The following is a 26,526-nucleotide window of genomic DNA, read 5'->3' as shown; positions in this document are numbered from 1 at the left end:
AGCGGAGCTGCCGGTGGAGTGGTCGCCGGCCGGCCGGATCTATCTTGGGCCGCGCCGGCTTGGATGCCCGGCCGGAGCCCCTGCCAGCAGTGAAAGTGATCAGCTGTTGGGCGCAAGGTCGCCGCTCCCAGCGCGCATGCGCGTGCCGGGCGCCGCCCGCACACCGGCAACAGGTGGCCCGCTGGCCCACACATCCCACCTCCCGCCTAGCGACCGGCCGCGCAGCATCAGCTGTTGTACTAGGACGGCACTCGCAGGCTCCGTGGCCACCGCCTTATTATTCTGCCGCATTGGCTGTCAATGTCTGGATTAAAATACCCCCTGCACTTTGCACATCCAGTACCGCTCTGTTTCACCTACGTAGCCGTTTCCAAGCGATCGTATAGTACAGCCCATAGTCGGTCACGGCAAGCAAAACTTCACGCGTGCTTTTCTGTCTTTAATACACGGTACGGCTCGGCTCCGTTAGGTCCGTGTCGGCTTCACTCGGTCCTTTTCGGAACTCCTCGGTTACGCTGGCGGTGCGATGCGAAACTGTTTCTTCTGGCGTTTGATGGCGGCAACTGCACGGCACGAATTTCTTCAGTTCGGCTGAATCGTAGTACCAGCGCCGTTTATCCTAGCAGTTTGCTCATTGTATGAAGGAAATTCAAAGGTCCGGTGGCTATTGCAATTGGACACACTCAAATAGAGGCAGGTCAGCGATCTAGCGTCACAAGCCTTTAAGAATGAGCGGACAGTTTAGTTTTCTGTCGGAGAAAACGATGATAATTCTCAATGTCTTATTATGCAGTAGCAAAATTTCGGGAACAGCACATTCCCTGTAAAACGACAATACATAACTGTGTCTAAGGAATTTAAAGATATAAAACATAAATGAAATAACGACATTAGCTGCCATTGGACATTGACTAAATCAGTGGGAAAAGTTGAAAACTTGGGCCGGACCGGGATTCGAACGCCAGGTCTCCTGCTTACTAGACAGATGCCATCCGGGCACAGTGATCTTCGAAATTGCACGGACTTTGCTAGCACTCCTCCCGTCAATTCCTCAACTTACGCGCACACTACAGATGAGTGCCCCATGCCAATTACCCTCATTACTCGTGCTATTTCGCCGTTTCTCGTTTCTCTTAAGAGTTCAAGCGTGACGTGCAACCGCACTGAAATGACGTATTTGTCGTCCTCTCCTTAATTATGTGTGTGGTGTCTGTTCTTTCTGACATTACCGAAGTGATTTAGTAGGCAATGAGTGAACGAAAGATTACAGGGATCAACAGATTGTTAAATTCCAGCCATAAATAAGCGCTGTATTTCTGTATTCATTTCGTCATGACAACCTCAATTTATGGGATAACACCAAGTTTTGTAGCTTATCACACACTTTTGTAATTTATTTTAATAACTGATCACTCTTCAGAGATTTCACATCATCCGCAGGTTTTCTGATACAGTCGTTATAGACTCCTTAACGCCTAGAGTGTGTGTATATGTCAGGGTGATCGTTAGACATTCTCTGCGTACATACGTAATATTAAAATAAATTGAAAGCGATTATACGGAGCTCATTACCGATCTCTAATGTCCGCACACTGCAATGCACGTGCTCAGATTTCATTCTCAACTCTCCTTATTCTCCAGATTCGATGCTGGCAGACTTCTTTTTGTTTCCCCGCCTTAAACTGGCCCTGGAAGACCTTTGCTTCATAGATGTTCTGAGCATCCAAAAATCCGTTATCTCGGTGCTTGGAGCGATTCCAAGTGAAACGTTGGCTGGCAGTTTCTAACCTGGTGGTTATTCCGAAGGCCAGTAAGATTGTTTATAGACATAACTTCCTTCGTTTTCTGATATCATTCGCCGAACTTCCCGGGCGCACCTTGTAAAATAAAAAATGAATTTAAACCTTCTCCTACTGTTCGTGCGGAGCTGTCGACAACTTCAGCCCGGAGAATGCAGTACGTGATGTACCGTATACTGTCCCCCTACTGTTAATCTTTAAGCGTTACATATAAGCACGTAGGTGTGAGAGAGAAGTATGAACAGTAGCAAAAAATTGAAAATTATTTAATTATTCCTTTGTTAATTGATATGTTAATCACTGAATCTGAGTTTTTGCTGTCTTATTTTTAATGCTTTAGGGCCTCGAAAGCAGGCGTTGACAGGTGTGAAAATTACTGAACTATCAGTTTAATAAGTCACGGCTGCAAAATACTAGCACGAATTCCTTACAGACAATTGGAAAAACTGGTAGAAGCTGACCTCGAGCAAATTCAGTTTGGATTCCGTAGAAATGTTGGAACACGTGAGGCAATACTGACCTTACGACTTATCTTAGAAGATTAAGGAAAGGCAAACCTACACTTCCAGAATCTGTAGACTTAGAGAAAGCTTTTGACAATGTTGACTGGAATACTCTCAAATTCTGAAGGTGGCAGGGATCAAATAATGGGAGCGAGAGACTATTTACAATTAGTACAGAAGCCAGAAGTCAGTTTTAAGAGTCGAGGGGCATGACAGGGATGCAGTCGTTGAGAACGGAGTGAGACAGGGTTGTAACCTGTCGCCAGTGTTGTTCAATCTGTATACTGAGCAAGCAGTAGTGAAGGAAACAAAACAAAAATTCGGAGTGGGACTTAAAATCCATGGAGAAGAAATAAAAACTTTGAGGTATGCCGATGGCATTGTAATTCTGTCAGACACAGCAAAGGACCTGGAAGAGCAGTTGAACGGCATTGACAGTGTCTTGAGGGGAGGATATAAGGTGAACATAAATAAAAGCAAAACGAGGATAATGGAATGTAGTGGAATTAAATCGGATGATGCTGAGTGAATTAGGAAATTAGACACTTAAAATAGATGAGTTTTTGGTATTTGGGCGGCAAAATAACCGATGATGATCGAAGCAGGGAGGATATAAATGGCGATGGCAGGGAAAGCGTTTCTGATGAAGAGAATTCAACAAAAATGGCTCTGAGCACAATGGGACTTAACATCTGAGGTCATCAGTCCCCTAGAACTTAGAACTACTTAAACCGAACTAACCTAAGGACATCACACACATCATTGCCCAAGGCAGGATTCGAACCTGCGACCGTAGCAGTCGTGCGGTTCCGGACTGAAGCGCCTAGAACCGCTCGGCCACCGCGGCCGGCAGAAATTTAATATCCGGTATACATTTGTCAGGAAGTCTTTCCTGACAGTGTTTGTATGGAGTGTAACCATATATGGAAGTGAAACATGGACGATAAATAGTTTGGTCAAGAAGAGAATAGAAGCTTTCGAAGTGTGGTGCTACAGAAGAATGCTGAAGATTAGATGGGTAGATCACATAACTAATGAGGAAGTATTGAATAGAATTGGGGAGAAGAGAAATTTGTGGCACAACTTGGCTAGAAGAAGCGATGGTTGGTAGGACATGTGTTGAGGCATCAAGGGCTCACCAATTTAGTGTTGGAGGGAAGCGTGGAGGGTAAGAATCGTAGAGGGAGACAGAGATGAATACACTAAGCAGCTTCAGAAGGATGTAGGTTGTAGCAGTTAATCGGAGATGAAGCAGCTTGCACGGGGTAGAGTAGCACGGAGAGCTGCATAAAACCAGTCTCAGGACTGAAGACCACAACAACTAGTGGGCCTCGAAAAAGATGATGGTCAAAATTATTAGTGAAAATATTTCTACCTAGTATTATATTTTGATTTTACCAGGATTTGGTATTATTTCAAATATTGTATGTCAAGAAAGGGGGAAAATCGAATCATTTGGAACATTAGGTATAATTTAACCCATATTACCAATTAGATTAATAGGATTTATTGTAAGTAAGTACAGGCCACAGTCTCTTACCAAAATGCTCAATAAGAAACTGAGAACTGATTTTAAATTTGTTACTCTCGTTGAATAATATACTAAAAATCAGAATATGTAATTTTGTTTCACATGAAACTGCGCGCTTGTTTCACAATTTAAAATAATTAGAATCTGTCGCATAATGGTGGCGTAGTGTTGCGCACACCAGCGTTGTTATTTGTAGAAGCTGCAGTGTTAAGTAACGTCTGAGAATACGTAAATATTTGACTTGAAATGTGCCATTATTACATAAATAACCACAAAACTAATGCTCAATACATTAATATTTCCTCACAGTACAGACGTTTAGACAACAGTGTAAGTAAGAAGCGTGTGTACTTTCGGCTACATGCAAAGTTCTTGTAATTTCCGATTTTGTTGATCATTTCACGAAGACCACCTCTGAGTTTATTACACGATGTATTGTACACATACGATGTGACACATGGTTAATTCTTCGCCTAGATGACTGAAATTCTTTTACAGTTATTGTCATCGTAACACATACTAAAAATAATATATGTTACACGTGATGCTCTTCACTGTGACGAGTTTAACATTTTACATTATTTAATATCTGCATCCATATGGGAACGCTATAGGGATAAGGATACGGTGTTGTGTGGGAAACGAGACGCCATATTTTTTCTGTATGAGTCAGTTTCGTGAGGACAAAAGGAACATAATTTTTTGCTCCTTTGTTGCGCCCTCTTGGTTAACGGCATCACAGTCGCTCGACCGATGGTTTTCAGCCTAGAAATGCGCACACTGCTGGTGGCCAGTGTGTACGTTTGTCAGAAATTGTTTATTTTCCCGAGCAGAGGAAAGGAGCCGAAACGAGCAGCGGCTACCCGAAATGGCAGGGCGGTCCGTGGGCCCCAGGCGGCCGCTTTTGGAAGCGGGCGGGTCCCTTTGTGTCTGATTTACGGCGCGCTGCGTATCGCGCATAGCATCTGTCCGCGCGTGTGCGTGTGCGTGTGCGTGTGTGTGTGCGTGTGCGTGTGTGTGTGCGTGTGTCGCCACGAGTGGTTCTGTAGGCGACCATCCGCCACTAGCCGCACCAGAGCACACGCACACACACAGTGCCACTAGGACGCTCGTAACACACGCACCACTCCTTAGGACTGTTCACTTGCCAATCTGTCTTGCTCTACTGTGCGGGCCGAATTTTCCGCAGTAGCCACAAGGCGCGGCAGCATTGGATAAAATGGCTCGAATCCTACCTTTCTTCCGTGTCCGACGCACGCGTTCACACACACACACACACACACACACACACACACACACACACACACACACACACACACACTGCCTTTCTTCCCCATTTCGCTCCCTCCTCTATTCTCACAAGAACGCACTGCATTTGTGGTGTGCTGATATTTGTGTCGCTGGCTGACAGCAATCAACCCCAGCTGACCGACGTCACCGGAGTCCCATATGGAGGGGCTTGGGCGGGTGTCACCAAACCGCTCTTTCAACCGTTGTCAGTTTTGGTGACCTACTACTCGATCAAGTAACTTCCCAACTATCACAAGGCTGAGTGGACCTCGGTAGCGCAATAGCCCGTATAGTCACCCATCAAAGTGCCAACTACCCCGACATTGTTTATCTTCGGTGATCTGAAGGGAACCAGTATATCCACCGCTTCACGGCTTTCAACCTGCTCCCCATTATACTTGTGTTGTCACCGCAAGGCACCACACTTGCTAGGTTGTAGGTTTCAAATCGGCCGCCGTCTGTCAGTACACATCGGACCCGCGAGTTGTCACTGTGGACGCTAGCAGAACGAGCGCCAGCCACACGGCTGGTCTTACGAGACAAGCTAGCGCACTGGCCAGTTCTACAGCCGACTTTAATAGGAATAGTTCTCTTGTTATAGCTTCAGAGATCTCATTTGCAGAGACACTAGTTAGCATTGCCTTCAGCTAAGTCGCTAGCTACGACCTAGCCAGCCTCCACATACGGTTTATGCGTTGACAATAGATCTATCTGTGTGAAGCAATCAGAATTGTAAATAGGTATTTGCAGTTCGGTCTATAACTGCACTTATAAATATTATTGTACGAAGTCAAGATCGACGTTCACCGCTGATGCTGAATTAAAGCTAAGTATTTAATTGTATTCCTGTCTACTAACTTATTAATCACCTAAGATGTTCCAGATACATCCCGTCAAGTATAGTTCATTGATCCTCACGTCAGCCTACGTTATCAACACGTGCATTTAATGGCCACACCTCGTGATCAGACTAAGAGACTAATTTCGTTACTCAGCCGGGTCACCCTTTTTCCATGAGGCCCTTAGTTCCGCCTCAATACTAATAGTTCATACTGAGGTGACAAAAGACACGGGGTACCTCCTGACATCGTTTCGGATCATCCTTTGGCCGGCAAGCACCAGCATGGACTCAACAAGTCGTTGAAAGTCCCCTGCAGAAATATTGACCCACGCGGCCTCTGTAACCGTCCATAATCGCGAAACTGTGGCCGGTGCTCGAATTGACCTATCGATAATGTCCCATAAATGTTCTAAGGGTGGCCAAATTTCAGCTCTCAGCTGTCCAGAATGTACTTCAATTGTGGCTTGGTGACATGGCGCATTGGCATCCTGAAAAATTCCATCGTTGTTTGGGAACATGCAGTCCATGAAGGGAGCAGATATTCTCCAAGTAGCCGAACATATCTATTTCCAGTCCAGATGGCAGTTACTAGAGTCGAGGGACATGAAAATTTGGTTGGTCGATTTGGGGGAGGAAACCAATCAACGAGGTCATTGGTCCCATCGGCTGAGGGAAGGATGAGGAAGGAAGTCGGCCGTGCGTTTTCAAAGGAACCGTCCCGACATTTGCCTGCAGCGATTGAGGGAAAGCACGCAAAACTTGAATCAGGATGACCGGACGCGGGTTTGAACCGTCATCCTCCCGAATGCGAGTCGCTTGTGCTAACCATGGCGCCACCTCCCCATGTCCCAGTCCACGATTGGATCATTTGGACCATTCCATATAAAGCCAGTCCACATCGTTATGCAGCCACCACCAGCTTGCAGAGTGGCTTGTTGTCAACTTGAGTCCATGGGTTCGTGGTGTCCACACCACACTCGAATCCTACAGTGAGCTCTCATGAACTGAAAACTGTACTCATTTCACCAGGCCACAGTTTTCCAGGCGTCTAGGGTGTAGGCGCACTGCAGGCGATGTCGTGCTGTTAGCAATCAGCCGGTTGTTTTCTGCCATAACCCATTAACGCCACTTTTCGCCGCACTGTGTTAACGGATACGACCCACATTGATTTCTGCGATTATTCACGCAGTGTTGTTTGTGCTGTTCGTTAGCACTCACAACTTTGCTCAAACGCCGTTGCTCTCGGTCGTTAAGTGGAAGCCATCAGCCACTGTGTTATCCGTAGTGGGAGGTAATGCCTGAAATTCGGTATCCTCGGCACATTCCCGTCGTGCGGCTAGAACCACGTCGGAATACTTTTCGCATGAATCACCTGAGTACAAATCAAAGCTCCACCAGTGCACTGCACTTTCGTGCCTTGTGTACGTGATACTACAGTCACCTGTATATATGCACATTGCTATCCCGTAACTTTTTTCATGTCAGTGTATTCCAATGTTAAGTGACGTAGTGGTTTAAGATACTGTGTTGAAACCTTTACTGAGGCGTTTAGAAAAGCAGGTTAGTCAGTTGGAAACCAGTCATGGTGCCTTCCCATGGAAGCTCAGGTGAATGTCCTCCATAGGCATAGGCTTTTGCTAGCCCTGACGGCTTCGTCCGTGGCCCGATGCACGTTTCGAGAATCTGTCCGCTTGGGTGATTTGACGTATCTAGACTTGAGCGACTTTAGTAAATGACTCTTTGGAAACTGATGCCTGTTGCGGGACGCCTCTCTAACAGCTTCCAGGGTCAACAAAAATTTAATGTTCCATATTTTGCGTAATTATTGACCGAATTAAAAATTTTTAAATGCTGTCTTAATTTACTAATTGAGAGGTATGACCTCATTTTGAATATTTAAGACAATAATACAAGATTACAGTTAGAAACTGTTTTTGTCTCGAGGCAACGTAAATGCCCGGTATTTGATATTGAGAGCTCTTTGGGACTTCCAACAAACTTTACCATAAAATTTCAAACCTTTCGTAAACTTTTTCTCGCTTACATGATCTTTTTTTTTTTTTTTTTTTTTTTTTTTTTTTTTTTTTTTTTTTTTTTTTTTTTTTTCAGATGTGCGTTCTGCATTCGGTGCTGAGACGTCTTTTATTATGGTTGCACTGCTCGGCAAATAGTGGTGCCTGTGCTGAGAGACGGGGTTACGGCCGTGCCTTTTCGAAACTGTTAGGTCAAAAAAAAAATTGATTTGTGCAGACCTTAGTGTATCTTCAATCGATAAGGAACTTAATTTCTTTTCGTTATATGAATAAGTTACTGCGCTGCATCAAATTAAATAAAACATTGCGGTAAGTTTTATAGACTTTTCCGGAGGTAAAAAAGCATTTCATATAGTCTGTCAGTTGAAAGGTTGGACGAAGGGAACGTGACGCCACGTCCAGTAGGACCGTGTCTAGTGAAGCACTGCTGTGTCAACATCTGCATTCCAGTGGGTTTGAACCACGCTATCGACGATGTATTTGAAACATGTCTCTTTCGTTTTATTATTATTATTATTTCTTCCTTATCTCAGACGTTATGTCTGGTCAAAAGTGGAAAGTGACGCGGACCTTGATCAAGCGTGACTTCCTTTTTGACTGTACGGTATATGTTATATTGCATTTAGGAACTTTTGGGTAATTGAACATGTATCAATAATTACGGATTTCTGTAGTTTTATATATTACGTATATATACGTGTATATATTATGTATATATTATGTATATATACGTGTGTATATTATGTATATATACGTGTATATATATTACGTATTATTATTTTACGCTGAGGTGAGTAATGGGATAACTCCTAATACCGTGCTGGACCTCCATTGTCTGGCGTAATAGAAGAGATCAATGTGCCATGGACCCAACAAGTCATTGGAAGTTCCCTGCGGAAACATCGAGCCATGCTCCCTTTGTAGGCGCCCGTAATTGCGAAAGAGTTGCCGGTGCAAGATTTGGTGCACTAACTCACCTCCCGATTATGCCCCATAAAGCTCCGACGGCATTCATGTCGGGCTATCTTGGGAGGCTAAACCATACGCTGTAATTCTCCAGAATGTTCTTCAGACGAGTCGCGAACATTCATGGGCCGGTAATGCGGTTCATTGTCATCCATAAAAATTCCATCGTGGAATGAATAAATAATTATTTTAAGAAATTGACAGCAGTTTTATGTATTTTTATGTATTTTCAATTCCATGGTTGTTTAAGAGAATGACCCGCCAGGGTAGCCGAGAGCGCTAACACGCTGCTTCCAGGACTCGGGTAGGCGCCCCGGCCCCGGATAGAATCCTCCCGGCGGATTAACGACGAGGGCCTGTGTGCCGGCCAGCCCGGATGTGGTTTTTAGGCGGTTTTCTACATCCCGCTAGGTGATCACCAGGCTCGAACACGCGCTCCGCCTCAGTTACACGTGTCGCAGACATTTGAAACACGTTCGCACATCATCACTATTTACACTTGATGCAAACTGCTGGGGTACACTGATTCCGTCCTGAGGGGTACGGGGTGGCGGCAGGAAGGGCATTCGGTTACCCCTAAAACTAGCACTGCCAAATCCGTTGTAACCACGCCGACCCTGCGATCGCTGCGGGATTATGGCGCAAGCGAAAGAAAGTTGTTTGGGAGTATGAAGTCGATGAATGGCTGTAAATGGTCTCCCAGTAGCCGAGCATAACTATTTCCAGTCAGCGTTCGGTACAGTTGGACCAGAGAACCCAGTCCATTCCATGTAGACAAACCCCACACCAATATGGTGCGACCAACAGCTTGCACAGTGCCATGTTGACAATATGAGCCATGGATTCGCGAGGTCTGCGCCACAGTGCAAACCTGTTAACCGACTGCAATCTGGACTAACCTGACAAGGCCACGGTTTTCCAGTCGTCTAGGGTGCAACTGATATGGTGACAAGCCCAGTAGAGGCGGTGCAATCTTCGGCCGTCTGCTGCCATACCCTTTTAACGCCAAATTTCGCCGCACTGCCGTAACAGATACCTTCGTCGTCCGTCCCGCATTGATTTCTATTGTTATATCACGCGGTCTAGCTTGTCTGCAGTGACAACTCTGTGCAGACGCCAACGCTCTCGGTCATTAAGTGAAGGCCACCGGCAACTTAGTTGTCCGTGCTGTGAGAGGTAATGCCTGAAATTCGGTATTCTGGGCAGACTCTACGCACTGTGCATCTCGGAATATTGAATTCCCTGCTGTTTGGTCCTCTGGTGTCGCCATAATCGCGTCTGAAACCCTTTCACATGAATCACATCGGTATGAATAACAGCTCCGCCAATGCACCCCCTTTCTGTAACTTGGCCGGGCGCTGTGGCCGAGCGGTACTAGGAGCTACAGTCTGGAACCGCACGACCGCTATGGTGGCAGGTTCGAATCCTGCCTCGAGCATGGATGTGTGTGATGTCTTTAGGTTAGTTAGGTTTAAGTTCTAGGGGACTGATGACCACAGAAGTTAAGTCCCATAGTGCTCAGAGCCATTTGAACCATTTGTATCTGTGACTTGCATACGCGATATTACCGCCATTTGTATATGTGCGTATCGCTATCTCGTGACTTTCGTCACCTCCATGTGATTAGTGTATATCTGCTAATGGGATATGTTTGGTAGCATGTACATGTATACTGAAAAATTGCCATTATGTTGAACTTGACCAGTAACGGTGAATAAATCATCATATTCAAATAATAAACAGCAGCGGTTACGTATTTTCAGGAATATTTCACTATGTTCACAACATGTAATACTATTTAGTTTTAGTATCTCGTGACTCGTTAACACACAGAGTCAAGAGCGACGTACCGTGCGTAGTCTTAGCCGAGGTGACACGTAAGACGCCCTCTAACATTATGACAGGGGTTGGAACAGGGGAGGAGATGGGAGTGGGTACATAGGAGTTAAGGGGGGGGGGGGGGTGGCGTGGTACATCATGTGTGTTCTGACACACGATGTACACTACTGCCAAGCATTAGACCGAAGTCGTCGTCGTCTTCGTCATTAAAAACGAGTTCTCATTATATCTACACAGGTTGGATCACAGAAAGCGTGGCGTCGCACGTGCTTTTCATAAAGAGGCGGTGACCTGGATTCTAGTATTTCCACGACTCGTGGTGAAGAGCCTCTTTCCGCTTGGGAAAGCTCAAGTTGCAGACTCTGTGGATCAGTTTTTGCAGTGCGAGACAGACAGACAGACAGACATAGATAGATAGATAGATAGATAGAGAGAGAGAGAGAGAGAGAGAGAGAGAGCACGCAAGCGCGCGCAGTTACACACACACACACACACACACACACACACACACACACACAAGCGCGTGTGAAATAACACTTGCAGCAGAAACACTGCTGCTGTTACATGTCTCAATTGTATAGCTGGAGAGGAAACTTAGCAGCCACGGCAAGCGCATTCGCAGTAGACCGCGATTAAAGATGTACTTCCACTTAAATAAGCTACGGCGTTCTCAAAGCGAGCCGCTTGGTCGACCGGACTCTGTTACCTGTATGTGCTCCTTGCGTCTTCTGCACCCTGCGCTTTAACAGCGTCGCATCTGTAAGTACTTCACTAAAGGATTTGCATTCAATTCGCTGATTAGTACATAGAAATAACCGACCTGCCAAACGTTTTATTCGAAACAGCGTTTTCAGGACCCCTCTAATACGAGGGCAGTTCAAAAAGTAACAGCAAACTATTATGAAACTCAGTTAATACGTCAGGCATTTGAAACTCCCGGAAAGTGAATATGCATGTATTGAGAAAGTTTCGGCATATGCCGAAAGATTTCATGACAAGTTGATTAGGAAAGACAGTTGAAATAAAATGGCCGCGTCCCTAGCTGTGTGCACTGTAGAACAACAGCGACCAGTAATCCCATTGCAAATGGTTGGAGGGCGTAAAACCCTAGATACCATGAAATGATGTTGAAACCGAATGGAGATAGCTGCATTAGTGAGAGAAGAGTTTAGACGCCTTCAAAAGTGGGCGTACGTCAGTAGCAGATGAGCAACATCCCGGGTATCCCAGACCGACCGTGGAATGCGCGGACACCATGATTCGTGAGAACCGCCGTCTTTGTGCAGAAGTTTTACCCACGGAACTGAGTACCAGCGTCAGATCCGCTCTTAACATTACTAGTGAGGTTCTCGAGTACTGTCTTTTGTGCGCGATGAGTGCCTAGGGTGCTCACTGGTGAACACAAGATGATGCTTCTTCAGGCTGCCACATCATTTCTGGCGCGATATAACGCTGAAGGACACATATCGTCACAGGAGACGAAACCTGGGTGCATCACTACGAACCAGAAAGCAAAAACACCTACTTTTCAAAATTCCTCTGTCGTACCTCGTCTCCAGTGATTCGACTCTTCTGTTCTGCCTTTCCCACAATCCATGTTTCACTGCCATACAACTGTGTGTTCCAGACACACATTATCAGAAATTTCTTCCTCACATTATGGCCTGTCTTTGATGCTACTACTTTCCTTGGCCAGAAATGCTCTTTTTACCAGTGCTACTCTGCTTTTGATGTCCTCCTTGCTCCGTCAGCCAAGAGTTATTTTGCTGCCAAGGTAGCAGAATTCAATAGCTTCATCTATTTTGTGGTCACCAATCCTATGTTAGTCTCTCAGCGTTCTCGTTTTTGCTGCTTCTCATTACTTTCGCGTTTATTCGATTTAGTCTCGATCCATATTTTTTTTACTCGTAAGTGTTCATTCTATCAGGAGATTCTGTAATTCTTTTTCACTTTCACTGAGCATAAGTCATCAGGAATCGTGTCATTGATATCCTTTCACCTTGTATCACGTACAAGAAAAGAAAGCTCGCCCAGTCAGCGGACAAGCGTCCACCCTTTTCGATACTGAGAGAGGTTCTAGACAGACTGCGAACTCTATTCTAGGGCAGGCTGCACAAAGAGGGGCAAAGTTCCCGACGAGCTGGGTAACTGACCACTTCCAAAGAGCAGACACGGCAGCTGCGGCGCCAGATAATTTCAGAGAGGCGCCACGTCTCTCTCTCTCTCTCTCTCTCTCTCTCTCTCTCTCTCTCTCTCTCTCCTCGTGCCTGGGCGCGCCCTGCCAAGGTTCCGGCTGTGGGTGTCGGCGGCACTATTTACATTCTGGCTGGCCTGGGAAAGCAGCGGCGCAGGCGATAAATATCCTCCACTGCCGCCGCCGACGCAGACGACGAAGCGCCGCCAAAAGGCCGAAACGCAACGGACGCCACCTGCTAGCACCTTCTGCAAAATGACACCCTTCCGCCTAGTGACAGCGTTCTGTGGGTTGTGAATGTGAAGTGACAGGCCAGTCGCTCGGCGAACTAAATCCAGTTCAATTTCTGAGTAGCGCTTCTAGCACAGTTCTACGAGTACGTTGTCAGCTCCTTCGATTATCTTTTAATTTGATCTGCCAACGAATTATTATAGAAAATGTAAAAGGTGCCAGTAGCGGTCATCCAAAACTTCCGCCAACTACAGTGGCGGAAAAAACCACACTAGGAAGGTGTCGTGAGACATAGTTGGTAGGCATGTTTCTACATCTGAAAGATCATGTGTATTCAGATTTCGCACCAGTCGTACAAGAGTGGCTCTGGGTCTACAAGAAGCTGGATATTCCTTATGCAGTATTGCAGAGAGACGTTGGCAGGAATGTAGCCACTGTACATGGTTGCTGGCAACGGTGGCTACGGGACTCTGCGATCGTTAGAAGGCAGGTCTATCTACGACCACGTACCACTACACAGAGGGAAGGCCAAACTGTTCGGCCTATGGCTCTGGCGCATCGTACTAGATCTGCACAAGCAATCTGACCACCAGTTGGCATCTCTGTGACACAACTAACTGTTACAAATTGGTAACTTAAAGGACAGCTCCAAGCCAGACGCCCTATAGCGTGCATTCCACTGACCTCAAACCACCACCATTTGCGACTTCAATGATGTGAAGCGAGAATTCATTGGATATCAGGGTGGAGGTCTGCTGTGATTTCTGATGAAAGCTGGTTCTGCCTCGGCGCCATTTATGGCCGTGTGTTGGTTAGGAGGCGGCCAGCTCAAGGCCTGCAACCAACCTGTCTGTGTGCTACACACAAACTCGACCTGCATCTGGAGCTATGGTCTGGCGTGCGATTCCGTATGACAGCAGGAGTACTTTCGTCGTTATGCGGCGCATCCTGGCTGCAAATTTGTACGTCAGTGTAGTGAATAAACCTGTTGCGCTGCCATTCTTGAACAGTCTTGCAGGGGGTGTTGTCCAACAGGATAACACTTACACACATACCGCTGTTGTAGTCCAACATGTTCTATAGACTGTCGACACGTTGACTTGGCTTGTGTTCCATCGAGCTCATAGGGGACATCATCGGACAACTCCAGCGACATCTACATGTACAGTATACTCCGCGAGCCACGTAAAGGTTTGTGGCGGAAGGTACTTTTTGTACCACTGAGACTTCCAACGCAGTTCTACTTGCAAATGGCTCGTCGGAAGAATGATTGTATGTGTGTGTATTGGCTCTAATTTCTCTAATTTTCTCTCGTCATTAAGCGAGACGTATGTTGGGGGAAGTAATGTGTTGTCCGACTCTTCCCGGAAAGTGCTCTCGAAATTTCAATACTAGTAAATGTGTCTGTGATCCACAACGTCTCTCTTGTAACGTAACGTCTCTCTTGTAACGTAACGTCTCTCTTGTAACGTAACGTCTCTCTTGTAACGTAACGTCTCTCTTGTAACGTAACGTCTCTCTTGTAACGTAACGTCTCTCTTGTAACGTAACGTAACGTCTCTCTTGTAACGTAACGTAACGTCTCTCTTGTAACGTAACGTAACGTCTCTCTTGTAACGTAACGTAACGTCTCTCTTGTAACGTTCTCGTGCCGACTAAACGACCCCGTGACATAACATGCCGCTTTGCTTCCACAAACAGAATTAACCGTCCCTGTATTGAACGACCAAGCGCAACAGGCATGGAACTCCATCCCACAAACTGACATCCGACGCCTATGACAACACAATGCTTGCACTCAGCATTCTGGCGGTTACACGGGTGCTTAATGTACCAACATTTCACGTTTGCAGTGGATTACCTCGCCCATACGTTAACCTGTGATCTTGCAACGTTAATCAATTAAGTTTTTTACGTCATGTATCTCATAAATTTTATTACTCTGCATTAACTATTTTGCGGTTTCGGGCTTCTTTCCGCCTGATAAACTATTTGCGGCCGAGCGGTTCCAGGCGTTGTAGTCGGGAACCGCGGTGCTGCTACGGTCGCAGATTCGAATCCTGCCTCGGCCATGCATGTGTGTGCTGTCCTTAGGTTAGTTAGGTCCACTGCAGCTATTTTCACAGAAGCTATATTTAGCCTCTTACTTAAGAAACATACAAATTAGAATTTTTTGTATATGTCGAACATAAATCGTCATAAACGCAAAGAATAATTACGTTATGAATTATACAGTCTTGATACGACCATGTTCTCTAGATATCCTTAGGCAAGGAAGATTTTAAGTGTACCAGAGTTGTATTTATATATTTAGGACATTTATTCTCAGCTATAAGTTTCGTAATTTGTCTGTAGATATACAGATGTAAGACTTTTTTAATCTTTAATTATATACATGTGTGTATCAATCATATTAATGACCGTTTTGGAAACATTTGACAACGGCTTAACATAAAAACCGAAACTAGTAGTGGACTAAATAAAGCTCTACAGAGCAGAGGGATGAAACTTTTCATTTACTACCAAGTAAAAACCAATGCTACACAGAAAAACTGCTGTCCTGCACTACAAAAGTGGGGCAGTGCACCATGAAGCAGGTTTTCATAACTTCCTGACTTATCAGCGTGTGCACAGGTCCGCTTGAAAGCGACTTTGAAATAAGCGTGGGTTTCTCAAGACTCAGCGTAGGCCGAATAGGACGACGACCACGCTGACAACATGATGCCTTTATTATACACGTGTAGGCAGCCACAGAAAACCCGAGAAATCCAAAAAGAAATGGGTAAACTTCAGGAGACGGCCAAACAGGTCCGCCACGTGTATGTGCGTGATGCGTGGATAGCTATTCCGTAGTTGTAGAAACTGATAACCACTCGTAACTGTGTTTAGCATGTGATTTATGTCGTGTACTGTGAATGAGAAAGATGTATCTACATCCGTTGTGCATTTAGCTTGGTTCGAACGTAATGTCATTCCTATTAGTCCTAAATAAAGAACTAAGTTAAAATAATAGTCCGACGGGAACCAAGTTCTGTAAATTTATCGATGCTGTGTTGAGCCTACTCAGAAGTTGTACTTCATCCAGTGATAGCCTGACTATAAAAATGTCATTAGTACGATTTGCACTGCCTGTCGAGACTGTTACTGCTAAAACGACAGTTTACCTGTTCGTACAGCGAAATCTTTGTAGTGTGTTTCGTTGGCAGTTGCAAACCTTACACAACGTCAGACGCTTCCCCTTAAGACGGAGCGGCATCTGCATAACGGCGGCGAGCCGCCACCCCCCGGGGGCCCCTGCCGCCCACCGCCGCCCCACGCAGCTGCGTCCGACGCTCGAGGACACGTTTCTGCAAAAGCCCAGGACCTGTCCGCACCGGCTGCGACGCTGCTTAACACACCTACTGTGCGCGACATGCCCTCCCTCCGTACCTGCAAAGTAGAGGCTCTGCTAGGTCCCGCTCTTGAAAATTCTTTCAAAAAAAGAAACTGCGGGTTTCACATTTTTCATATAGAAACACCCTACACGTCTAGTGAAGGACTAGAAAAAGTTCTGTTACATCGTTTGCTGCTGACAATAACGGATTCTGGGAGCTTATTGCTAAATGTTTTCAGTCACTTCGATTGTTTCTCTTTTTTTCCGTCTAGGATTTTTTAATTTATCTCCCAAAATCAGTCGTCATGCATGAAGTGACAATGATGGGCGTTAGATGACAGAGCGACATCTTACTTTAGTAAGTAGATACTGCTTCCGATGATGATTCGGAAGAGTCGAAATCTGTAAGCTATTCTGGGTCCATCCAATGTGATCAAGGCTATGTAAATGAAAAGAAGTAAAAAACAATTCCATTTACGCCTCACTTGTATTATAGTGTTGTAGTCTCCTTTTGGGAAATATTTTACTTAGCAACATCGCAAGGAGGGATACAACGATTACTAGTTTCGACCAGTTAAATAGCCATCTTCTGAGCTGAAGGTACACAGGTTACTGGTCAATGTTCGTAATATAAGTAATAAACGAAGTCAGTTGTTCCACAACAGTTGTAAGGGTACACGGCATATAATAGACAGCAGTGTCTTCATCAGTTATTAATGCGAGACGCTTTGTCACAATCACGTTTGCAATTCCAAGCTGTCAAATGAAATCGATTAAAATAAACTGAAACAATCCACAGCACACGTAACCCTGAAATCGTAGTTACATGTATGCGCTATGCACCTACGCATTGTGCCGTATAACAGATACATCATGAGCCATCGTGTCTGTTGACAAAAGCGGAAGAACCGATCTAGGCGACAGCAACAGGAATAGTGACCGGTACTGTGTGCATCGACTATTGATCCACTGAAGGTACCTCACTTGGCGGCAGTTCAGTAAAGATACAATATTTTTAAAGAGTGAAACAACAAAATAAATAAAGTGCAATTGTTTAAAATAAAAATAGATCCAGTGTTTTGTACATAAAATTATGCTGCACAGGAAGCCAGAGGTAATGGATGATGGCGTAGGTGATTTGACACTCCGATAGTCCAGTTTATCACATTAAATGTAAAACTGTTTAGCGTGAAATGACCCACTACATCAGACAATAGTACGTTTAAAACTGTAAAAATTGTAATCAATACCCTTGGATAGAAATTTTAATTTTTGTTTATGATGATTTGTTTCACACGCCAGCAGGATAAATTTAGCTACAAGAGCCAGTCTTGACTAAATGATAACATCTGGTGTACACGATACGAGACAGGCGCAATACTCTTAGATGTCAAGATGAATGTAGTAATTAGATAACAATGGTGGCAGGTGTGAATATTACAGTTTAATAGGCCATGCTTGCAAAATACTGGCACGAATTATTTATGGATGGATGGAAAAATCATTCATTAATTCTTTTTGCGCTTAAATTTCTCATGTATCTCCCCCTTGAATCACATTATTCCACTTTGTTCCTGATTGCGTCTTGGTATTTCAAGTATCGGTTTAATTTTCACGCACATATTTTTGGATCATTTAGGTTTTTGAACAGTGTCTATTAAAGCTGACACATTCAACTACATTAATCAATTTGATTCTGAGTCATTGATAACTCCACTCGACGTGAATTGGGGGGGGGGGGGGGAAATTGTAACACAACGAGGCAATGGGTGAGGTGCTCCATTACCAACAATCCAGGATCAAATTGCTGTAGACAGTTCAGTGTATTACATTTAATATAGTGTCCAGAAAAAAAAGTGATCCCAAAATACGTGATTGTGGAACTTAAAACGATTTTTGAAATATGTAGACGTGAAAAGGGACGTAGTAATATCATTTGGGTGAAAGCGGAGCTACATGAAAAATTTAAGCGCAAAAAGTTGTTGACGACTGTGTATTGCACATTTGGAACTGGGCAAAGTGTTGTCGCCACTTCAAGTTAGTTCATCCCACAGGCGTGTGAATTAATGCAAGATGCTGTCAGTATCGAGAGTGTAATTGTCGTTCAATAAATTTGTGGTTGTCACATCCGATATGAAATAACTTATAAAAAAACCTCGTTTAATCGCCATTCTATTTTAATATCTGCTCTCTCTCTCTCTCTCTCTCTCTCTCTCTCTCTCTCTCTCTCTCTCTCTCTCTCTTTCTCGAAAGTTCCTAATTTGGGTCTCGATTAATCACCGGGTTTGTCTACATTTGTGATACTTCATGTCGAATTCATGTAACAGCGCCCCTCCTTATTTTTAGCCATGCTGTCTGAAAGGACTTAACAAGGCTTTGAGTTACCGTGAAAAACTGTGGAGCACATTTAACAGTTGAGTGTTGGGTTAGACAGATACAGAAACCGAAGACTCAGCTTGTGACAGTATGGAGGTACAGACCATGGATACCGCTTTGGTGTATGCAGAAATCGCTTTTAAACAGGGCGTCACGGTGAACATGTACAAGTTAACAGGAATGCAGAAAGAATGGTTGAATAATTTGAATGTTTATTTTTAGCTCTAACTGCCTATACATAAATCTTGAAATCGTTAAGTTTCGCTGTAAATTAGCAAATTACATATAAAGGGTGTTCCGAAATTCCAGTTACAGGCTTGTAGAGGGGAGTAAGTACATTATATTTTGAATAGCATCAATTTTCGGAACTTAGTTTCCCTTCTACGGCGCGGTTTCAAGTCAGATGATTAACTCATCCACTTCTGCTTGAGGAACTGAATTAGGCGTGACGCAGTGCAGTTGTTAGTTAGCAATTCGAAAGGAAACGTAACGAAACATCAATGTTTGTTTTATTAATACTTTAACATAATGTTCTGTGCGAACATCCCGCGTCCAGCCATCCTGATTTAGGTTTTCCGTGATTTCCCTAAATGGCTTCAGGCAAATGCCAGGATGGTTCCTTTGAAAGGACACGGCCGACTTCCTTCCCCACCCTTCCCTAACCCAATGAGGTCGCTGACCTCGCTGTTTGGTCTCCTCCCCCAAGTCAACCCAACCCAACTTACTGCACGAACAGTCTGCTGTATTCCAGAATGATTCTTTGTTGTTTTGGAGTAATGCAAACCCGTAATATTTTAGTGGTTCAGTTCCTCAAGCAGAAGTGGATGAGATAAACACTCGAATTAAAACCATCGTAGAACGGAACTGTACTTTTCCGGACATTCTTATTGAAAATGATACATACTCGCACCCCTTTAAAAGTCTGTAACGAGAATTTCTGAGCACCCTGTATTTCAAGTATGCTTATTTAAAAGGACTGTCTGATATTCTCTGTGCCGAACACGGTTACTGTCTACTATTCAAACATGCTAGACATGAGGGACTTAAGATCCCCAGTTCTACGTGATACACTTATACTTGTCTTTAAAAACCAGTAAAATTTTACATTCAGTATTGTGTGTGTTTATTTTTTTCTAGTTTTAGAATCAGCAAATTTACAATTAACCGGAGATTTTGTCAGGACTAAAATTAGTATCTACACTGTTTCCTGTAGATTACCTTTGTCGCCATTATTATCTGAAGCGGGGAGCTGTTATTAATACTCACGTGTGGCGGCCTGCCTTCGTGTATGTGACTGACTTTGTGACATTTGAATGGCGTGTTGTGTTCCAGGATGGTGCGCATCATCGCGGACGAGTTCCTGACGGAGGAGCGGGACCGGAAGTACTACGCCGATCACTACACGTGCTGCCCGCCGCCCCTCTTCATCCTGCTCATCACGCTCATAGAGGTGAGCAACACGCTAAATCACGTTTCTTAATCCTTGGGTTTTTACCTGTCACCTATTACTTCTTCCCCCCTCCCCCGGCAATCATTGTTGATGTGAAAAATGCCGAGTTAGCAGTCCCCCTATAACTGGGGGGTGGTGGGGGGGGGGGGGGTGTCGGGGTCAGTCAGTTCAAGGGTCAGAGGAGGGCAACGGTTTAAGGATGGCGGTTATCACTGAAACAATAGGTTCTCGGTTATATCGTTTTGTAACGCCGGTTTAACCATACTATTAAAACCGCTCAAATAACCTCTTTCTGAAATAAATAACCTCTTTCTGAAATAACCGATTTCCGGTTTTTTATTCCTATTACTTCCTGCAGTAAACATAGAAATCGAACAGACTGAAAGATTTCGACCCGCTCAATTTCAAGATACATACAATCAAAATAAAATATTAAATAAGCCAACGAAAAAAAGTCTATCCACCGTTTGCAGCTTTTCTCGGAAATTGGAAAGTGGTTGAGTACCACAAAAAATAATCAGTATTCTCCTACTGATTCTAAATTTTTTGAAACTCTGCTCAAACACCGTGTTGTATTCGGGGATTATAGCACTATTTCGACCCTAAGAATAGTTAGTGCTAAAGTGTGAAAACTGAGGTTGCAGGACACACTTTTTCTTATTAATTTTTCCGCCTTCAGGGCCTAAAAGCAGTTAAAGGCATTTTATGTAGACACTGGCAGCAGATCAGTGGCTTTATATTTTTATTGTAAACCATAAATGAACTGTCAAGTTGTACGTTTTCTCCTTATATGGTGTCACAGGTTGGTTCTGGCTCCTCGTGTTCATTGATACCGCGCTTCGTAAAATTACTTCCAGACTGTGGATGGTGCTGTTCTATAACAACTGATGTCCGACGGCGATAGTAAGAAACTACCATATACTTGTAGATGCAGAGCAAGTTTTACACACTACATACCGTCTACTTGGCCACACCACATGGTAACAGGTACATTATTGTCAAAGAAGTGCTGTACCAGTCCCTATGCAATGTGTTAGTTACTCGTTTCTGTGGGCATTGTTATTCAAATATTAGTATTAGCTTTTCCCATTTTCTACAAAAATGCAATATTTCAAAACAGTGCAAATTTTGCGAATGAAAATTACCCGTTCTTTAAAAAAGGTGTGTTTATAAACGAAAAATTTAGCGCTGCTGCTATGGCTAATTGATATTTGTTTTTTATCCGGTTTTTAGTAAGAAAGAAAACACCTGTTATGACCGTGACAGAACAGATACCGAAAAATACCGGTTATTCAGAACTAATATACCGGTATTGGTTTTAACTGACAGGTTTATCACATCCCTGCTACGGCTTACCACCTGTAAGACGACCGTGCATAGTAAAGCATTATGGTGTTCAAAGCAAATCTTCCGACTATTGACTGCTGCACCAAGCGGAATAACTCCGGTCGTGCTTAGTGGCTCTCGGTGTCTTGTGATGGGCGGTGTGGCCTAATCCGTAAGGCGGTACTGCGATGCCAGGCTGCATCCTGCCACATAACTGCAGTTATTTGAGTCGTTGCCGACTCCACCTTCAGGCGTGAACGCCAAAATTAGTCTTTTTTCTTCAACACTAAAAAGACCTTTGGGATGGAAAATAAGACATCGGTAGTGTACGGATATACGAATTGTGATACTTTAGGATTCCGTAACAACCAGCCTAAAAATCCAGAGGTTCAGGTTTCTGTATACACTCTTTCCAGCTACTATTGCTGTTACCAATCACCCCTTAGCAAATATGTCTGTGGGGAAAAAATGTCAGTTCGAACCGTTGCTCGGAGTCCACGATAAACTGTAGGCCCCACACCTCTCCATCCCAGTAATCGTCTGGGTACGTCAGTTCGAAGGTCAGATGTAGGATAGGAAAGAACAAGCTACCTTCAGTAGGACCGTGCCTAGAAAAAGCTTTTACGTTCAGATCAACCTTCGAAATAATGACAGCATTCAGTGAAAAGCAGTAAAATATTCTTCTATCTCTCGCTGAATATGGTCGTTCTGAATATTGAGATCCATTTCGTGAGGTAAATGACGCTTACATATTATTTTGAATCATCATGTGACTCAGTGTACTGAGGCAGTTGCCAGCACTTGATACATATGTAACTTAATATATAAAAGTACTGAGAAATCATAATATAAATAACGTGAAATAAGATTCAATACTATTTAAGTGTTTACATAGGCACAATACTTAAAGCATAACAACCATAGATAAAATATAATATAAAAAAGAAATAAACAGAGATTAGGAGCATATCCCTATAGAGTACAGCCTTCATACAACCACAGATAGTACATCGAAGTTCATATACACACATTGTCTCCTCTGAAGTATTTGTACATTTTAGTATGTGCGTAGAAGAAGAGGTGCACTTGCTAGCATGGCAACCTTCAATTTAGCAAGGTTTCGCAGTGAACTTTTTCTCTGTGCTTCGAACAAACTGCAGTAAAACAGAAAGTGCTTTACGCCTTCTTTCTTGTGAATGAAAGAATTACCCTTGATGCTTAGCCGATGTGAGCGGGAAAGAGTTGAACCATTATTAGTACGCATTAGAATCAATCTAGTTATCAGCTTCCTGCTAGCCTGAAATTTTGGAAACCAGGAAGAGCTTCTAATTACTGGTCCGATCACAACGAAGTATTGAATCTTATGGCAAACTGAAAGACTCCAGTAATCTGCCCTTTCTTCCTCGTCCAGTTTACTTGAGAGGTGGTAGGTAGACTGTGCCAGGAATACTGACGTTCTTCGCCTGTAGGTCGTGCTTGTCACATAAACCAATCCACATGATCTGGAGCCCATAGAAAGCAGATCCTCACACCTCTTCATTTGTCAAGGATCCTCGTATAATTTCTATCATTTAACATCGGTTGTACTTTCCACTATTAGCAGGAGCCGGAGCCTCCCATGAGGACCAGATTTGAAAGCTTCTCGTATTGCTTTATTCCGCAATAAAAAATTGAACGGGACAAAGATGCCACATTTTCGACATAATGAGCAGAAGATTGCCTCATTTCACGTAGGAAGGTGATAATCGGCTGTTAGTTTGCTGATTCTTTCGGTAGGCAGACTTTCTGACCAAGACGACTTCGAACATACAGCGGAGGTTCAGCCGCTGCCACTGGTGTTCGTCGGTGTCCATGCATTGCTCCAAGGCATAACAGGCGTGGGAATAGTATCGTGTCAAATTTACATTATTTAATCAGAAGTATCCGTACACCCCTATGTGACTGAGTTGAGAGTCGAAAGACAGACCCGCCAATATAAAAGGAGGCGAGACGTATCGTATTGTCAGCAGTACAGTGAGAACTCCAGAACGGTTCTGTCAGAAGAGCTCATTGACTTCGGTCGTGGACTACTCATTCGATTTCAGCAGAGTAAAAAAATCCATCAGGGACATTTCAACCCTTCCGTAACTGCCGAAATCGACTGATGGCGATATGATTGTGAGCTGGAAACGAGAAGAAACACATAGCTAAACCAACATGGGGCAGCGCTCGTGTACTAACGGACAGGTACTGTAGAGCATTGCGAAGAGAGGTCTAAAAAGAAAACTCACTTGAAATCAGCAGAACAAATGACTCGTGAGTTACAAAGTCCTACCAGCAGAGCAGCTGGTCCAGCGGACGAGCATCCACTCATAAGCCAACCATTTCTGTAGCCAGTGCTTAGCGACGTTTGAGGCGTCACCACTGAATAGCGAATGGCTGGAAACGATCGATATGGAGTGGTGACCCGCGCTGTACCCTGTGAGAATACGAGGGAAGGGTTAGGGTTCGGCGAATGCCTGCAGAAGATACGCGTCATCCTGAGTAGTGCAAACAGTGAAGTACAGATAAGGTGGTATTAAGGTATGAGGTATTTTTCGCGGCTAGGGTGTCGTCTCCTTCCTGTGCTTGAAAACCGCTAAATGTGCAAGGGTATGAACATACATTACAGCATTGTGTTCTGCGTACAGTAGATGAACAGTTGCATGACAACGATTCTATCAGACAGTGCACCGTGTAATAGATAAACATCTGTGAGGCAATATTTTGTGGACGATAACATAATTCTTGACGTGCTCTGGGGCTCTGAAGTGGTTTTCACTGAGGGCTCGATGGCTGATGGTCACGTAGTCTTTGCGTATTTTCGTGGAGGACGTATTGAACAGCACTCCTTGCCAGATGGCTGCAGTGTTTTCACTGCAGAGCTGGCAGCCATATCTCGTGCTCTTGAGCACATCTGCTCATGTACTGGCGCGTCATTTCTGCTGTGTACTGACTCATTGAGCAGCCTGCAAGCTACCGACCAGTTCTACCCTCGCCACCCTCTGGTAGCATCCACTCAGGAGTCCATCTACGCCCTGGAACGGTCCCGCCGTTCCGTGGTGTTTGTGTGGACCCCGGGACACGCCGGAATCCCCGGCAACGAACTTGCCGACAGGCTGGTCAAACAGGCGACGCGGAAACCGCTTCTGGAGATGGGCGTCTCCGAAGCTGACCTGTGCTCTTACGCCGCAGGATCTTCAGGCTTTGGGAGACGGAATGGCATAACAGTACACACAAGAAGCTGCGTATCATTAAGCAGACGGCGAATGTGAGGAAGTCTTCCATGCGGTCCTCTCGCAGGGCATCAGTTGTCCTCTGCCGGCTCCGCATTGGCCATACATGGTTAACGCATGGTCACCTACTCCGTCGGGAAGATTCACCTCTGTTGCTGTGAGTGCCAAATGACAGTTGTCCACCACTTACTGGACTGTCCACTAACTTTCCCAGCTCCCTACCTTCGGTGTTGGGCGACGGTGCGTCAGCCGCAGATTTAGTTTGAAGTTTTATCCGTGAGAGTGGGTTTCATACTTCTGTGTAGGTTTTAGCGCACGCCCTTTGTCCCTCTGTGTTCTCCACCCTACTGCTTTTAGGGTGGAACTTTTAATGTGTTGCAGAGTGGCTGGCTTCTTTTTATTCTCGTCGTTGGCCAGCCACTGTAATCTGCTTTCTTGTTATACACTCTACCTGTTCCTAGCGTCTCTGGATTTTTCTTGTCCCCTTTTTTCCTTTTTAGGGTTCAATGCCTTTCCTTCGTTCTTGTGGTTTTTCCTTTCTTTACGTTTTGTGTTGTCCGTTTTATTCTCGTACTTGTGGCACCGTTTTATTCTCGCACATGTGGCATTTTTAATGAGGAACAAGGGACCGATGACCTCATAGGTTGGTCCCTCCCCCCCCCCCCCCTCTTTTAAACCAACAAACACTGTCATATTTTAAATAGTTTTATCTAACCAGATTCCCCGAATCCAATGGAAGACCTTTAGGTTGACTTAAGAAGTATATTTCGCTCTAGACTCCTAGCGTCCAGACATGACTGTCGTCTCTGGTTTCGGCTCTTAAGGAAGAATGGGCTGTCATTCCTCCACAGACTTTCCCACACCTTATTAAAAGGGCCCACAGGAGAGTTAAAGCTGTCTTGACACCTGACATTAATGTTCACTATTGTACGGATACTTTTGATCGTAGGTGGTGGTGGTGGTGGTGGTGGTGGTGCTGGTGGTTTGGTTTGTGGGGTGCTCCACTGCTTGGTCATCAGCGCCCTAACAAAGTCTCAATTTTTACACAGTCCAATGTAGCCACTGTCACGAATGATGATGATGATGATGCTGATGATGATGCTGATGATGATGCTGATGATGATGCTGATGATGATGCTGATGATGATGCTGATGATGATGCTGATGATGATGCTGATGATGATGATGATGATGATGATGAAATGATAAGACAGACACTCAGTCCGACCGTATATTGTATGAAGTGCAACCACGTTTGTATGTGCTCTTCTCGCTGCACTCTGTTGAGGACTTCATCGTTACACCATATTGTGTTGTGTTGTGCACCATTACCGTGAGCCTCCATCACTAGTGGAGTGGGTTTCGCGCGGGGTCGTAAGACGCCCTCATTACTTGCACCAGTAGTTAGCAGTCCTCGCCGTGTCGTAATGTTGTCTCGCTACGAGGGAGTGAGAGGAATGTTTAATAAAGGCCGTGGTCTGGCGTCGCCGCGCGTGCACGCACTTGCGTGACAGCCGCAG

General features: G+C 44.6%; 1 protein-coding gene across 2 annotated transcripts in view; it reads left to right on the top strand.

Moving 5' to 3' along the window:
* The window catches only part of LOC126335219 (protein rhomboid), a 278,300-nt gene that overhangs the window by 191,161 nt on the left and 60,613 nt on the right, over positions 1 to 26,526 (top strand). For both annotated transcript variants that reach the window (XM_049998248.1, XM_049998249.1), the window contains exon 3: positions 20,309 to 20,426. In XM_049998248.1, the coding sequence (XP_049854205.1) occupies positions 20,309 to 20,426 (118 nt within the window). The remainder of the gene's footprint in view (positions 1 to 20,308; positions 20,427 to 26,526) is intronic.

Source organism: Schistocerca gregaria, chromosome 2 (genome assembly GCF_023897955.1).
Source record: "Schistocerca gregaria isolate iqSchGreg1 chromosome 2, iqSchGreg1.2, whole genome shotgun sequence".
NCBI classification, from domain to species: Eukaryota; Metazoa; Arthropoda; class Insecta; order Orthoptera; family Acrididae; genus Schistocerca; species Schistocerca gregaria.
Note: the sequence above shows the minus strand (reverse complement) of the source record. Positions and strands in the feature narration are given on the sequence as shown.